The sequence below is a fragment of the Lichenostomus cassidix genome, chromosome 9 (assembly GCF_008360975.1).
Source record: "Lichenostomus cassidix isolate B80296 chromosome 9, HeHo_3.0, whole genome shotgun sequence".
Lineage (NCBI taxonomy): Eukaryota > Metazoa > Chordata > Aves > Passeriformes > Meliphagidae > Lichenostomus > Lichenostomus cassidix.
In genome coordinates this window covers 23,644,981-23,661,655 of record NC_139490.1, presented here as the reverse complement: position 1 = coordinate 23,661,655, position 16,675 = coordinate 23,644,981, and the positions used below count along the sequence as shown (strand labels likewise).

The following is a 16,675-nucleotide window of genomic DNA, read 5'->3' as shown; positions in this document are numbered from 1 at the left end:
GACAGTGAGGTTCATGGGGCCATGCTTGAGCTCTGTGAATGTTCCAGCTAAGCTTACATCCCCCACCTCCCTTAGTGACAGCAAAACAGCTTCACCACCCTCAGCTGCCCATTGACCTTCCTCTGTCTGTCTGTCTTCCAGAGACCTCCTGAGAATAGGGGTGACTTTGGCTGGGCACCAGAAGAAGATCCTGAACAGTGTCCAGTCCATGCGAGTACAGATGAGCCAGTCTCCGACCTCGATGGCGTGACGTCCCTTGTTCCGCGGGGAGGGGCCGGGAGGGTGCACAGCAGGGCGGAGCTGGGAGGGGAGGAACTGACGTGGGGCAGCTCTGGGACAGGAGCTGCCGCTGCCTGGGGACTGCCACTGTGGCTGGAGGACCTTCCTGGGACTCACCTCTGGCTGGTGACTTCCGTTCCTCACCAACAGAAGCACACTTACCAATGTCATGGGGAACAGCGTATAAATACATATAAATATGTACAAATCATATATTTAAAAAGCAAAGCAAAACAAAAAAGACATAAAAAACAATGAAGACAAACCAATGTGTGTTGGGGAAGCAAACCCAAACCCTAGAGACCAGACTCCTATCCCACCACCGGTGAGCAGTGGTCAAAACTGAGAAGGAGGAAGGGGCTGTTGGGGAAGGGAGAGGCACAAGATGGAGCATCCTGTCCAGAGCAACCACCTTCCTTTTCCTTCTTTTGCCCTCCCTCCTTGCCCTGGCCCTCCTGGCTCACCCTGCTCCCCTCTCTGCTCACGGACTGAGTGGAAGTGTCCTCAGACGTCTCCGCAGCTCCCTGCCATCCCACCTGGGTGCTGCTCCGGCAACTACCAAAGGACTTCACTGACCACTGCATGGGGGATCCAACTCAATCCAGTTAATGTCTTCATATTGAAGAAGAGATGTACCTTCAATAGAAAAACCTTGGTTTTTGGTTTTTTTTTTTTCTCTTTTGCTTGCATTTTTTTTGCAAAAAGGAAAAAAAGGATTAAAAAAAACACGAACTGTCCATCCTGGAAAATGGAAAGAGGTGTTCCCGTGTGTGTGTGCGCACTTGTGCGCCTGTGTATGTTGTCAACCTTCCGTGGACTCACTGCTTGTCTGTGACCGAAGACCAGCGCTGACCCTGCGGCTAATGGCCAGCTGGTCCCCAGCTTGGGGGGCCAGGGGTTGTGCCCACAGCCCCCGGGGGTGGGAAGCAGCTGGGAAGCGCCTGGCAATGAAGGAAGTGCTCAGCATCCTGCACGTGGGGAGGAGGATGGCAAGGGCTGGCCGACGCGGCAGTGATGGGACGGCACCGGAGGAGCTGCCACGTGGCTATGACTGGTTTGGTGGCTGCTGGAGGAGAGATGCTCTGGGAAATGGACTGCTCAGACCTCCAGAGCCTTGGCGATGTCTGGAAGATGGCTATGGAGGACTTTTTCCCCCATCTTGTGGACCTAAGGATTTTGATATTGATTTATGGACTTAGGTTTCATGGCTTCAGAGGTAGGTCTGATTGTCTTGTGTGTCTCTGTCCATTGTCCATCCTTCTCTGTATTTTTCTGCTCTCCTTTATAGCCTCTCCAATTGGAGGTTTCCCCATACTTCGTTTGATCTTTGTTCTGGTTTTTGGTTCCTCCATTGGTCTCCTTCACAAATTGATCCAGTTAAAATTGCCCGGCGCGTGTCAGTGTTTACCCAGAATATTGTAAAGCTGGGCCATCTGATTTCCTCCCATGGATCACACCGGGAGTTTATAAAACGAATGAGCTCTTAATAAGGCTTTTACTTAGAGGGCTGCGTGCGAGTTGCAATGATCCATCACGCGTGTGGTGGGGAAGCAGTGCCATGGGCTGGCTGTGCCTGTGCCTCAGGGGCTGCAGGTCCCAGATGGGATTTGGTGGTGTGTATGGAGACCCCTCATCCCCCTCACTCACCCTCCATCCTCCTCACTCACCCTCTGTCCCCATCATTCTTCCATCCCCACCCTGGCAATGCCCCACTTCTGCTTGCACCATGAGGATGTCCTGCATCTGTCCATGTCCTGGGCGTGTCCTGCTTCCTGCGCCACAAGGATGTCCCACATCCAGCTGATCCAGCTGTGTTGTAGGGGATGTTACTTCTCTGCCCACATCTGTCTGTGCCGCAGTGATGCCCTGGGTCCATCAGTGCCATGGGGGTGGCTCAGGCCCACCTGGGCTGTGGATTTTCCCCGTGTCTGTCCTTGCCATGGGGCTGCCCCACAGCCAACCCCACTGTGGGATTGCTCCACCTCCATCTGCCCCACTCTATTCCCATCTCTATCTGGAGATGCCTCACCAGATTTGCTTGCTGCCACCGAACGCAAGGGGACGAGCCTGTGCTCTGCTTGCTGCCAGCACTTGTCTGCATGTCCTGGGTGGGAGCACTGTCCCCTGTGCTGGGGCCATCAGGGTCCTCTGTGGCTGGGGGTACCCCCATGTATCCCATGAGGAGCATGTCCTTGGTTCATGATGGCTCATGAGGAGCAGGTTCATAGGGTCATGCTCGTGGTTCATCACCACCGGCAGGTGAAGGACCCTCTGGAGTGCTCTTTTCACCTCCAGTTTCTTTTCTTCCATTGCCTGAGGCAGATGACCGGTGCTCTGCCAAAGAACGGGAACTAACAAGATGCAGGAATGAGCTTGTTTCAATTCACTGAACTCCCCCCAGAGAAAGAGGCAGAGAAAAACACCCCTTGTTTACAACAGCAGGGACTGCTCCTCGTCCTGTCTGATAGACGATTGCTAATACCTCTCAGGATGTTGGCGGCCCAAATCTGTATTCCGGGATGTTGTCACACAGAACACAACATGCAGATGGAGCAGGCGCCGTGCATGCTAATGCGCCGCCCCGCCACATTGGTATTCGCCGGCGCTGAAGGGTCCTTTGTGGGGTTTTTTATGATTTCTCTTTTATTAGAAGGAAGCTAAAGGCATTTAAAGGAACGAGTGACAGCCGCACGGGCTAAATATCAATACTGCACCTTTACGGCTCCCCTGCCGCTGTCGCTGGCCCCGCGAGCACATGCGAGGCAGCTGCTGCTGCCAGCTCGGTGCCATCCCTCCCCCACCACACCACAGCAACCCTGGTTTAATGTAAAACCTTTAATACACAACCACAGTCTCATAGGGTGAGAATGGATCTCTGAGATCATCAAGTTCAGCCTGTGACTGATTCCCACCGGGTCAACCAGTCCGGAGCACTGAGTGCCATGAACACTTCTGGGGACTGGGACTCCACTACCTCCCTGGGCAGCCATGTCCAATGTTTAACTGCTCCATCAGTGAAGAAATTCTTCCTGGTGTCCATCTTAAACCTCCCTGGTGCAGCTTGAGGCCATTTCATTGGGAATATGAAATGTGAAGCATTCAGTCCTGCCCATCCCACCCAGCAGAGCAGGTACCCCTGAGGGATCAAACAGGCTGTCCAGGTGCTCAGGTGCCATTGGAGATGCCAAAACCATCTTGGTTCAATTTCTCAGGGTGGATGATGCTCCTTGGCTTGGGGCCACCAGCAGTGCCCCTGGGCATTGCCAGGGCTGGTGCTCTTTCCATCATGCTGCTCTTTCCCAGCTCTCCAACATCTGATGTCTCCTGAGCTGTGTCAGAGCATATGATTCCCATATCCCACCACTCTGAACCAGTTGTCCTCACCGCTTGGCCTTGTGTTGGGTCCAGCCAGCTCGGGGACCTGGACGTGTCCCCTTTGGGGTCATGCAAGAGCCTAGCAGCACATTGTGGGCTGAACCAGGAGAGTGCAGGTGGCTCAAACAAATCCTTGCAATGAAGAGGTGCTGTGGGTCAAGGGAGTTGCTGTCAAGATGATACTTGAGGGAGGGTCACCATGGGCCACCTGTTCTCTTGCCTTTCAATAAAAGTCTTTTCATCCAAACTGGGAGATTTCACCAAAGGCCATCTGTTAATGGAAAACAAGAGGGAAAGTCCAGAGCAGCCATGCCTGATTTTTGCTTTTCATAAAAAAAAAAAGCATAAAAATTTCAGATTACTTCTGACAGACAATTTTGTTTCTCTAGAGGCCTTTCTTTCAAGTAAAATCAGTTTTCTAAAGCAGGAAGCCTTTCTGTCTGGAAGTGACAGTGCTGTTCTTGCCTGACCATGGCAGCAGGGTTGTGTTTGGCCTGGTCCTCCTTTTCCTTTGTCAGATGCCAAGGAGGAGGCTCTCACCGAGACTTGTGTGGCACTTCTTTGATGCTGCCCTGTTGCTCCTGCTCTGGCAAGAGTCTCTTCCTTGGTCTAAAGATGAACACTCTATATCTTCTGATCCATGCTGGTTGGTGTTGGACTTGCTTGCTTTAATCCCAGAGGAGAAGGGATGGCTCAGAAACTCTTTTCTCCCTGCAGAGTTTTGGTTTAAAGGGAAGAAAAAGGAGTTTTGGATGAAAAGGAACCAACTTCACAGGGCCTTCCTCCGGGCTGGGCTCTATCCATCACACAGGGCCTTGGTGGGTTCCTATGGCATGTGGAAGTGCTGGGAGATGCCCATTGCTGGTGGACCCCATTGGGTTGGTTTCTGACCCCCACCACTGCTCAGGGTGAAGTTCAGCCACAGTTCCTTGCTCCTCTGGCTGCATCCCACATAAAAATCCATGCATGGATGTGGCTGCTTGCCTGGGTGAGCCCACATCGCCCTCTCCCCTGATCCTGGCCTTTCATTTTGCACTTTGCAGTCCTCAGCTCCTTCTCTCCATTTCTATGGCAACTGTAAAAACCTCAGCCCTTTTGTGTCTTTTTTTGTTAGGGTTTATTTTTTTTTGGTGTGTCTGTGTTACCTTTGTCCTTTTTGCATCGAGTGTTCAATCAACAAAAGGGACTTTAGGCTACCAAACCCCTGCTCTGAGCTTGGCTCAAGGTCTTGTGTGATAGTCAGTGGGTAAGATCCTCACAACTGGACTAGATGTTGCCAACTGGCTTCACATTTCCAGCTCCACTGTTACTTCCCTCATCCCCCCAAAAATCCCCAGTTGCAATTCAGCTGCATTGTTCTCCCTGGGGCTTTTCAATATCTTTTCCACAGCCCCATCCCTGGGATGTGATGGAGGAGCAGCAGGTTTCTCAATGACAGTAATTAAAAGAAGATGTCGTGTCTCTGCCAGGGAAGGTGAACCCAAGCCCCTCACACATCCGAGGCTTGAACGTAGAAGAAGAATGTGTATTAATGGTGTAATTATGTGCCTCTTTCCAGAAAAAAACCCGGATGCATTTTATGCCATTTAATGACCTTCAAATTAACAGTTCTTTGAAAGCACTTATGTATATTTAATTTTAAATGTTGCTGCAAGTCAAAGCAGGGCTCACAATGAAAACAGCAGGCAGTGGGTTTTTAAATAAGAATGATCTCTGACCATTATTTCTGAGATTGTCAGCTTTTGGTGCCGCTAATGCTCCTTTCCCAAGGAGAAAACAGGATTGACCTTCCCCCTGTCCGCCTTCCCTTCTCCACTGTCTCTGCTCCAGAAGCTCCCCATGCACCAGCCTGAATCCCATGGGATCTCCTCTTCTGCTTTCTGCTTTTCTGGGTGTTTGATTCACAGAGAGGAAAGGATTGGGTTGAGGTTGGGTTGCAGAGATCTCATCAATAAGTTTGCCTGCATACCAACGACATCCCTCTGGGAAGCAGGGGAACATCCCAGTTGGCCCATGGTCTGGGATAAATCACTGTGCATCACCTGTGAAGGGTTTTTTTTGGCACCCTTGCCGTTGTTCTCCAATGGGGACAGACACGTTTCCCTTTGTTAAAGTCTGAATTAAGGCTTTTGCCTCTGATCCATAAAAACTGCCGATATATCTGAGCCACTCTGTGTTCACTTGGAAATCATTACTCTTAAACATTGAATTTAAGTTTAAAAAAAAAGAGGATCAATCAGCTTCTGAGACGAGGAATGGATTTACAGACCCAGAAATGTTCTGTAGCTCCAAGGCCATCCATCCTCCTTGAACTGCCAATGGGAAGGGCAGGGGCCAGGGAGTCACATCCAGCTCCAGCACTCATCCAGGTGCTGCTCATCCCTGCTGCCCCAATGTCCCCAATGCAGGAGGAGCTGCAGGGGGACTTAATATTCAGGTCATCTGCTGCTGTGGTGCCCCTTCCATGAAGGATCCTGCCGGGATGGATAGTGAAACAATACTTGGATAGTTCCCAGTGTATCTCCTCAGAATTCTGGAAGCACCAGAACTTTCTTGAGTGATGATGGAGGAGAGACAAAGTTCACACTGAAGGGACTCCCATGGCGAGTTTTTTCATATGTTTGGAGGGTTAGAGGGGTCCTTTGGGATCATCTTGGATCATCAGCCCTCCTGCCATGTGGGAGTGGCTCTACCTCTCCCAGCTGAGCTCAGCCTCCTCCAAAGCCTGTCTGAGAGGTCTGAGAGCTGCTCTCAGGTTGTGTTTTCCTATTTTTGATGTTCTTAGGGTTTGGCTCTGTGTCTCAGGGGAGATCTGCTGACTTGTGACCATCACTGGACCCTGATGGGCTGTGTTGCCTTCCCAGGGTTTGACATGGAAAGGGGAGCTGCTCCAGTCAGGAGAGGGCCTCTTCTGCATTGCCTGGCTAGAAGAGATGTGAGGTGGGAACCATGAGCATCCATGGCAATAAATGTGGTCTCATGGTTCTCATCAGAGCAACAGATCGGTGCTGGGGAGGGGAGTGCATCTGTCTTGGTCACCATGGTACCCTTCACCTGTGCCTTTTAGGGTTGTTAGAGCTGCTGGCACTCTAGATGGTGTTCCAGGGCTGTCCCTTTTGGCTGTTCTCTGTGGAGCAGCACTGTGAGCACCCCTCCAGCCCAGGCATAGCTGCCCCCTTCTCCCTGTCTGTGTCCGACTATTGCCACTGCTTCTGCTCTCCTTCCTCTGGCCATTGAAATTTAAACTGCCATGAAGCCCCTGCCTGTCCCACCCTGCTGCATGGCTCTGCTGTAGGGCTGTTTTGGGACATCTCCAGGTCCCTGTGGACCCCAACACGTGGACAGCTGCATTGCAGGTGACACAAGCATGGAGGGGGTGGCCCCATCAGTGGCAGAGGCAGGATGGTGTTGAGGTCTCCTGGCCCGTCTCTGGAGGGGAATACTGGAGGGCGTTAATCTGAACAAACCAGCCTTGTGAATTTTAAGTGGATTAGCTGAACTCTGCTCCTTCCCAAAACAGACAGTGCCCTTTTGGGGCGCATGTGGAAGTGGATTAGGCAAAAATCTACTTAAGGCTGCGTTAATTCTAGATAAGTGTAGGGGGATTAACGCCCATCCACTTAAAAAAATTAATTGTAGTGAACTTTCCTCTGTGTCCCCAAGTCAACAAGGCTCGGCAGCTTTCCCCAGCCAGCAGCTGGGCTGTGCCTTTCCCTTCTCCACTCTCCCATCCCCTCCCATTGTGCAGGAGCTGCCACCGCGCTGGGGGAACCTGCTCCTCTCTGATTATCCTCAGGGGTCTCATTAAGCGATTGAACCCTTGTGTGAAGGTAGGGGACGGAGGGCAGAAAGATTATAGTCGCCATCAGTGCAATTATCAATGCTAATTAGTGCCAAGCAGGACTGACAGCGGGAGATGCAGCCCATGCCAAGTGTTGTCTGAGGAGCCAGCTGAGCCTCAGATGGGGTCCTTGTGGGGGCTTCCATGGTCGGGCAGATGTGGAATGTGCACACATCGGTTGATTTGCTTATTTTTCCTGGCTGTGCTTAGGGTGAACTCTTCAGGTTGCCCAGCCTGAACACGTGGGAGCCAGCCTGCCGTGGCCAGGGGCTCAGGCTGCGGTTAGTGCCGGTGGCAGTGCCATGTCGTGACCTTGAGGGTGCCCAGCTGGGAATGGGGCTCTGGGAGGCCCCAGGGGAAGGGGATGAGATGTGACTCCCTTTGCAGAGGGGTTGGAAATGGGCCGGGGTGCCCGGGGAGGGCTTGCAGGATACAGCGATGGCTTTGGGTCACTCAGAGCTGCCTCCAGCCTTCCCTGCTCCCACCAGCTGCTCCCTTTTTCCGTGGCATCACACGGACTGTGTGCAGCTGTGTTTGCAGTGCCACCCATCCTTGATCATTTTGGGTATTTGCAATTCTGCCCATTCCCATGAGCGTGGAAAGGGAGAGCGCCCCGGGGCTGACACGGTGCCCACATCCCAGCCACGCCGCTCCATAACTCCTTTCCTCACGGAACGCCTTCTCATCGCACAAACGTGGCCTTTTTATTGCTATTTGTGTTACGCCAGCACTCGGAGGCTGCGATCAAAGCCCTCCGCCCACCTCGCAGGGGGTTCCCACGCCGGCGGTCCGGCAGGAGGAGGAGGAGGAGGAGGAGGAGGAGGAGGAGGAGGTGGGATGAGGGATGAGGAGGGTGACTTGGTGACTGCGTGCCTGGGGATGAGCTGCGCTGCCCACCCCCATCCTCCTCCAGTTGTTCGTGAGCAGTCCCTCGGGTCCCTTGGGATCCATCCTTTGGGATCGGCCCAAATCATCTTTAGCTGTCCCTGCGTCGTTTTTGCCCCGACGAAGGGAAAGGCTGCAGCGCGTGTGGGAGAGCTGAGGAGGCAGCCAGCACCCCCGGGAGGGCGCGGGTTCCCCAGGGAAAATAAACTCCCGAGCCCTTCCCCAGCCTCGCTGCTGCCGGGCGGCTTGGGAAAGGACGGCTGAAAGAGCTGGGAATGCCGCGGGGGAAGGCGGCCGAGCCGGGAGCAGCGCCCGAGGCTCATCGCTGCGCTCCAGCTGTAATGTGGCACAGTCCGGAGCCGATAGGAATCACCGCCACCCCACCTCGATCTGCACCCATCCCCCGGGCCCGCCCGGCTCCAGCAGCGAGTTCAGCATCCTTACATCAGCTGTGTGTCTCTTACTGCTTTTTTCCAGCTGTTTTGCCGTTCTGGTCCCATTAACGTTAACAAGAGCTGTGAGATCTAACCTCCAAGCACGGCACCGAAAATGGCCCCCGGTGCTCAAGAGATACCCAGCAATATATTTTCCCCCTGCTGAAGTTCCTTTTTTTTAAGATAATCTCAATTTCTCTTCCCTTTTCTCTGCCCCTTTTCCCACCAAACACTACATTACTAAATAAAACTTTCATTACTACCTGGGTTTGCTAAAGAAAAAAATTATTTCCATTCGGGAGAATGATGAATTTTAATAGGAGTGAAATGTCAGGCACAGCTGGAGTGGGTTTCTGAAAGCATTGGTATGTTTGGAGAGGCACAGAGATGTCCGGCAATAATTAGCTAGTGAGCCCCAGTTTTCTGTGGCCCAGCAAAGGGACCCAGCAGTCAATTGCTTTGTTATTTAATGTGCTGCCTTTATGTTTCCAAGGTGCAATTGTATATTAAAAGCATTTTTGCCTCTCCAAAGTGGCTAAATAATGGAATTTCGCTGCTGTGTGGTACTTCTTGGTTGCAGGGTGAGGAGAAGGTGCTCCTGGGGCTGCTCCTCTGGTTCCCAGACCTTCTGGCTTCCCCCTGGCAGCAGAGAAAATGGGGATTTGTTTTGTTATATTGGAAAAAGCGATTTGATAGTGCCTGGTGGTTTGCTCCTGCTCTACACCTGAGGGGGCTCATCTTGCAGTGGGAGGTGAGGGAAAGGCATCTTGGCTGCTGGGGGACACGGAAACCCTCCCGCCCCCAAAAATTGCATCTCAGCCTCCGCTCCCTGAAGCAACTCAGCTTCACAAAGCAATCCATCTCTTCCATTCCTTCCTTTTCCCCCTGAGGAGAAATGGCGAGCTTTCAGTGAAATCATCACTTTTCTGACAGCATATTAATTAATCCCTGCTTTTTGCTACTTGGTTTTCTTTTTGGTGTTTTTTTTTAGGGGCTGTATGTGCTGTAAGATGCCTTTGGGTTTCTCCGGGCGCGGCGGGACGGGGCTGCGGGGGCTCGGCGGGGAAGGACGTGTGGCTCTCCGAGCTCTGGACGTGCCAGTTCTCACCTTCTCGTCTCCCTCTTCCCTTGCAGGGGCATCGAGTCCAGCATTGCAGCGGGGCAGCAGCGCCCCAGAGGGGTCCCCAGGGGCCTTTCCCCCTCCTCCCACCACAGGATGCTCCGGGAGGTCCCGCAGCGCCCCGGTCCCCGTCCCCTTGTCCTGTACATAACCAGTGAGATGTCTGTAAAAGATTTCAACCCTTGGCATTTTTTTTGCTCTCCTTCCCCCCCACCCCCTCTTCCCCAATTTGTTGATTGTGTTGAAATTGTCGGAGTTTGTAACAGTATCTTTCAGAGAATATTGTACTAAAGAGAAAATTGCACTCAATAAAAATGACGAAATAAGCCTGGTCCCTCGCCTTCCCCTTCCCAGGGGCAGCCTTCCTGCTGCCGGCTTCTCCGCCGCTCGGAGCTGGGGGAGTGTTCGCCATGAATATTCATTTGGGGAGCTGGCAGCGCTCCACCGCTCCTTGACTTACCTCGAATGTTGATGTCTATCAGATTTGGCTCCCCGGTTTGTAAATGAAGCGACTTTATTCTCGGCGATCCCTATCGCAGCTTGCTCGCAGCAAAAAAGCCGGGAGAAGGAGTTTTCCTGGCGCGGGTGTTTGTGCGGAGCGCGTTTCAAAGCCCTCCCGTGCGGTCGCTCGGGGAAGCCGCGCTGGAAGCGCTGACTGGGATCAAAGCGCCGTCTCTGCTGGCTTCCCGAGTCCTGCTGGAGCCTGGCCATGCAAAGGCTGAGGCTCGTCTTGAACCTGCTTTCCTGAAGGATTACTGTAAAGGATGGCTGGAAAATGGATTCTTCCTTGTGCATTGGCTGCTCTTGGGCGTTTTACCCCACTGGGATCACACAACTCAGCCAACTGTGTCACACACGCTCTTGGGGTGGTCCTGTGCAGGGTCAGGAGTGGGACTCCATGATCCTTGTGGGTCCTTCCCCCTCAGGATATTTTCTAATTCTCTGATCCAGGTGATGATGAGAGCAGCTGGTCCTGCTGGCACTGCAAACATCCTCCAGCTGGCAATGGGGACTGAAATGGGGGCTGAAGGTTTTGTAAATGGATCCATTAAAATTATGCAGCCACCAACGAGATATTTGGGGTTCAGAAAGAGGAGCTTGATACTGGGAGAGCTCTGGAGTTGGGGTTAGGGATTCCCATGCCCCTGGTTATGGGGTGAGCGTGGGGAGGGAGGCAAGTGCTGGTTCAGCTGTAGGGGCCAGGGGCTGGCATAACCCTGTGGTCCCTGGCATCCTGGAATTGTCCCACCAGTGGTGGTGTTGATATGGGGTGTTCTCACAGCTCCTTTCAGGAGATTTCCAAGCCCTTTCTGCTTCTCCAGGGCCATTATAGCTGGGAGGTTCTTGTTACAGGGTATTTTCAGTGGGTGAGTTCCATGTTCTGATGGAGATGGCTCCAGGTCCCTGCAGCAGGACTCCACTGCCCCGGACTCACAAACCCCAGTGAGGTTTGCCTCACACTTTACACAGGGGCAAAACTGATGTTTTGGGTGTTTTAGGTGTTTTTTGCCAAGCCCATAATGATAAATGAAAGCAGAGAGTCTCTGCCATCTTTGGATATGCAAGATACAAACAGGCAGCAGCTGATGGAGGGCAGAGTGAATTTGTTTGTGTGTCCTTAATTGAGTAGACACTTGATTTAATGGGCTTCTGGTGTGGTTTAAATGAGTGTTCATGTTTGTTGCATCCTCTGGGATTTGGGGCGCTGGGAGGGTGTATCCTTCATACAGGTCACTCCAAGGTTTTCCCCTTAAGTAACCAATAGACATCTACAGCCAGTGCTTAATACTCCCAAAGCAGTTTGCCTTGGAAGAGCCTTTTAACGGGGTCTGGGGGAGCCCTGCTGTCAGTGTGATGGTTAATGGGGGTCTGAAGGGCCTCGGGGAGCCCAAAGTTCCTCAGCAGAGCCCGGATGTGGCCAGCGGTCCCTGACAGACCCTCACTCCCTGATATGGGTTTATGCAGCTGCAGGCTCTGGAAGCTGTGTTTTATTTTCCCCACGGGATAACCACTCACCAGCTCTGCCTGCATCCCAGCTGGAGTGAGATGTCATTTATGAAGCCACACAGCATCCAAAGAAACTTTCCCTGAGCTTCGAATATAGACACAGGCGGCTGTCACAGCCAGAACAGAGCCTAACCCTCAGAATGAAAAATCTTTCCTTCATGGCTCCCAGGTTTGAAAAATGGAAGCAGCATGTTAGCTCCAATTACCCCACAGCAGCTCCCAGAAATCCCAATGCACCCGGTGCTCCGGCACAGCACTGTGCTGGCCATGGAATAAATCCTTATTTACCCCACTGCAAGGAGAAAACTGAGCCAGGACTGTGCTCAACTCCATGGGGTGCAATGAGTGGCTTCCCCAGGTGGTTCATGTGTGGAGTCTGGTGGGAGATGCTGTTATTCCAGATCCACAGCTCTGACCTGAGTACAGCCCTTCCCACGGGAAGAGAGTGGCTGGGAACACATTGGCTGTGCAGAGATGTGGCAGGGAAAGAGGGCGAGGTCAGACACACATCCCCTGGCCTCTCCCACCTCCCCTCCCTCCCACACTTGCCAGTGAAAGACAAATAAAAGATGAGCCCAAGAGGACCATAGGCTAAATTGTAATTGGAGCAATATGGGCCGATGATAAAGTTCTGTGCCAACCCACATTAACTGGCAGCATCTGCTGGAGTGATTGGAGATGCCTCGTTGCCTATTAAAAGTGCTGGGATTTTCCTGGAGGGCAAGCCAGGCAGGCTCAGTGGTGCTGGAGAGCCAGGAGGGCTCGGATGGAACCAGTCTGAGGCTGCTGCAGCATTGAAATCTCCTCCCAGTCACCTCCTGTTGCCAGCCAAGGGGCTCGTTTCTGTTTATGTCGTCACCCCATAGACCCCTCAGTGACAGCACCTCCTCCCTGTGCCCCACAGTGATGGGGAGACAGGACAGGATTTACTCCAGGCAGTTAGTTTTAGCTGGATTTCAGGTACCACCCTAATTAAACCTGCCCTGCTGTCCCCTTCACTGCCCCAAAACCACTAGCAGAACACAGGGAGGGGATTCTGCCCCTCTGCTCTGTTCAGGTGACACCCCACGTGCAGAGCTGCATCCAGCTCTGGAGCGTCCAGCATTAGAAAGATGTGGAGCTGTTGGAATGAGTCCAGAGGAGGCCACAGAGATGCTTCAAGGGCTGGAGCCCCTCTGCTCTGGAGTCAGGCTGGGAGAGCTGGGGGTATTCAGCTGGAGAAGAGAAGGATCTGGGGAGAGCTCAGAGCCCCTTCCAGTGCCTAAAGGGGCTCCAGGAGAGCTGGAGAGGTACTTGGGACAAGGGATGGAGGGACAGGACAAGGGGGAATGGCTTTCCATGCCAGAGAGCAAGATTAGATGGAGTACTGGGAAGAAATCCTTCTCTGTCAGGGTGGGGGAGGCCCTGGCACAGGGTGCCCAGAGAAGCTGTGGCTGCCCCTGGATCCCTGGAAGTATCCAAGGCCAGGTTGGAGGGGACTTGAAGCAGCCTGGGATAGTGGGAGCTGGGACTGGATGAGCTTTCAGGTCCCTTCCGATCCAAACCGTCCTAGGATTCCATAAAGCTCCCAGCTCCATGCTCTCACCCAGCCAGCTGAGCAAATCACACCTCCTGGGATCTGGGCAGGATGGAAGACACCTTTGAGCTGCTCCTCTGCTGTGAGCTGAGCTCCTCTGCCCCTGCTCTCTGCCATGGGGAGGATTCAGGATGCTTCCCTGCAGGACCAGCCCTCAGAAACACCTCTCACACCCACCTGGCCCTGGAAAAGTGGGAATGCTTTGCTGTGGAGTGCACTGGGTGCTGGCATTAACCTGGGTGGGAAACTGCTTCTTCTGTCACCCCAGCTTTGGGGAATGTCCCTGCTACTTCTGGACCTACTGGAGATGCTGGTGCCCCTCTGAAGGAACACGAGAAGTGGAAAGCTCCCCAAACCCTGAGATATCTGTGCTGCCTGGCTCAAGACCCCACATCCCAGTGCTAGGAGGTGCATTCCCCACCCCAGCCGAGGGGACATGCTCCCTCCTTGGCCCTGTGCTGCACTCAGAGCTGCTCCCGAGCCTTTCCTCTCCTGGTGCCACAGCAGCCCATGCATTATTTACCACGAGCCTTCCTGCACGCCGAATTATTCATTTCCCTCGTGGGCCCTTTCCCTGGCTCTCTAATCAGAGTTTCTAAGCTCCTTATAAACACTAATGAATTTATTTCCCCATGCCCTTATGAGGGAGATGGGGTATTATATCTTCTTTATACACAGCCAGCTCAAGCATGGATCTGGGGACTTCAAAGCACATTGGCACTCTGGGAGGCTGGAGTGCTGGCATCCCACACCCTGGAGGTGTTTGGCACCATAGCCATGGACATCAGCTGGCTCCAGGTGTCCCAGCAAGGAGAGCAGCTGATGTCCAGCCTGATGCTGGCTCCATGCCATTGGTCCCTGCTCAGCCTTCATCCCATCCAGCAGCTCCCTCCTCCCAGGGAACCCCCCTTCCCTCCTCTGTTCAGTATTTGTTTGGTCACTTGGCTCTGAAAACATGTGGCTGCAGTGCCAGGGGTGGGAGTGGGTGACCCCTCCACAGGACTGTGGTGTGTGCACTCTGGGAAGCTGACCAGATCCCCAAATCCGTGCCCAACTGGAGAATGTGCTGGGGGTGGCTCTTGATGTGGCTCCTGTGTTGATCAGGGAGGCTCACCTGGCTGCACACACAGGCAGTGTCTGAAAAAAGTGTAACCACAAAATACCCCAGCAGCTTCATCCACCACTGCGGAATTGTCCCCCAGGGCAATTCAGGGGGTGCTTAGGTTGGAGATCAGGAAAAGGTTCTTCCCCCAGAGCACTGCCCAGGGAATGGGCACAGCCTGAGGCTGCCAGAGTGTTTGGACAATGCTGCCAGGGATGCACAGGGTGGGAGTGTTGGGGTATCTGTGCAGGGACAGGGGCTGGACTCTGATCCTCGTGGGTCTTTTCCAACTCAGCCTGTTCCATGATTCTGCAATTCTAAGTCAGGGAGAAACAGGTGGGTTGCCTGGGACCTGCTGTCCCCAGTGTGACACTCAGGTCTGTCCATGGCTGTAACAGCATCCCTGGGATTACCCGTGGGCCCACTGGGAGCTGCCCAGGGTGCAGGAGCATCCTGTCCTTGCCTGATCCCTTTGCCATTTGCTGCTGCAGACATTCCCGGATAGGCTTTGCTCCCCTCAAGCTTCACCAGGGACCCCAGGCGGTCCTTGCTGCTCCGCTGGCCCCTCTGCCCTGCAGCGCCCCTGGGGCCTCCAGGCTCCTCGTCCTGCCCACCTTCCCTGACCCTTCAGGTGGCCTCCCCGTACTGAGTCAGCATCTTTTCGCCGCGCTCTGCCCTCGTTTGGTTCCTTTGCGTGTCCCCACTCTATTCCGGACCCCTTTCCTTTAGATTTCATGTCCTGTTCAGCCCACGCGGCCTTGCCGGGGCTGTGGAGAGCAGCCGGGGCGGGAGGTGTGTGGCAGGCCTGCCTTCAGCTCCGGCAGGATGTGTGCAACAGCCGGGCAGCGGCTGGGCTGGCAGTGCCGAGCGCTGCTCCCGCTCGCTGGGCTGTGCTGATCCTCCTCGGCATCCCGAGCCTCAGTCACCGAGCCGAGCCGAGCCGAGCCGAGCCGAGCCGAGCCGAGCCGAGCCGAGCCGAGCCGAGCCGAGCCGTGCCGAGCCGAGCCGAGCCGAGCTGAGCCGTGCTATCCCCGCGGTGCCTGCGGGAGGCTGGAGGCTCCTGTGCTGTCCCCGCACAGGGTAGTGCCCGAGACTCCTCTCCGCCGGGAGACGAGGTCAGTGCTGCATCCCCGGAGCACAGGAAGGCTCCCGAGGAGCAGGAGCACCCATTCCCAGCCTGTCCCGTCGGGAATGCCCCTCAGGTGTGGGTGACACCGCCGCACACAGGGATGGATGCAGGTCCGGTGCAGGAGCACCAAATGCAGGGAAGAAACAAATAGGGTTGGGAGATCTGTGCCAGAGAGCTGGAGAGGGACTTTGGACAAGACAATGGAGTGATGGGACAAGAGGGAATGGCTCAGATGGGACATTGGGAAGGAATTGTTCCCTGTGAGGGTGGGGAGGCCCTGGCACAGAGTGCGCAGAGAAGCTGTGGCTGCCCCTGGGTCCCTGGCAGTGTCCCAAGCCAGGCTGGACACTGGGGCTTGGAGCAATCTGGGATCATGGGAGGTGTCCCTGCCCATGGCAGGGGGTGGCACTGGATGGGCTTCAATGTCCTTCCAACCCAAATCCTCCTGGGACTCTGTGATTCCGTGCTGAGCCTTCAGTGTGCCAAACCACTCCAGATGCATCCAGCAGTGTGTGGAGGAGTTTTGTCACTGTGTATGTCCACCACCATGAGCGACAGGGAACAAACCTCCTCAGACCAGGAGCCCGAGCATCCTCCCTCCATCCTCCCAGCTCCCCACAGAACTCAGACATCCTTCTCCTTTCCAGGGCTGTTCCCCGGGTGAGCTCGGTGCCGGCTCCACGGCTCGGTGTGCACAGCTGTTCTGCCAGCAGATTTCCTGGGATGCTTTGCAGCTCCACACTCCTCCCTCTCCCAGCAAGGAGATGCTGCTCCTGTTTGAGCAGATGCTGGCACCGATAGCCCTGACAAGCAGCAATTATTGCGCTGACAAAATAAAAGTTTTGAGTTGTTTTGCAAATATTTTTGAAGCCCTGATACAGCAGCAGAAGTAGGCGTAATTATACATAAAAGTGTACCTCCTTCATA

General features: G+C 54.0%; 1 protein-coding gene across 3 annotated transcripts in view; it reads left to right on the top strand.

Annotated features, from left to right (window-relative positions):
- Positions 1-10,260, top strand: part of EPHB1 (EPH receptor B1) — a 78,800-nt gene extending 68,540 nt beyond the window's left edge. For 2 of the 3 annotated variants that reach the window (XM_085069950.1, XM_085069948.1), the window contains 2 exons: positions 142-1,495; positions 9,949-10,260. In XM_085069950.1, coding sequence (XP_084926076.1) covers positions 142-250 — 109 coding nt within the window. In that variant the 3' untranslated portion in view covers positions 251-1,495; positions 9,949-10,260. Of the gene's footprint in view, positions 1-141; positions 1,496-6,439; positions 6,595-9,948 lie in introns of all 3 variants that reach the window. The other variant, XM_085069949.1, reaches the window with a different exon arrangement.
- The last annotated feature ends 6,415 nt before the right edge of the window (positions 10,261-16,675 follow it).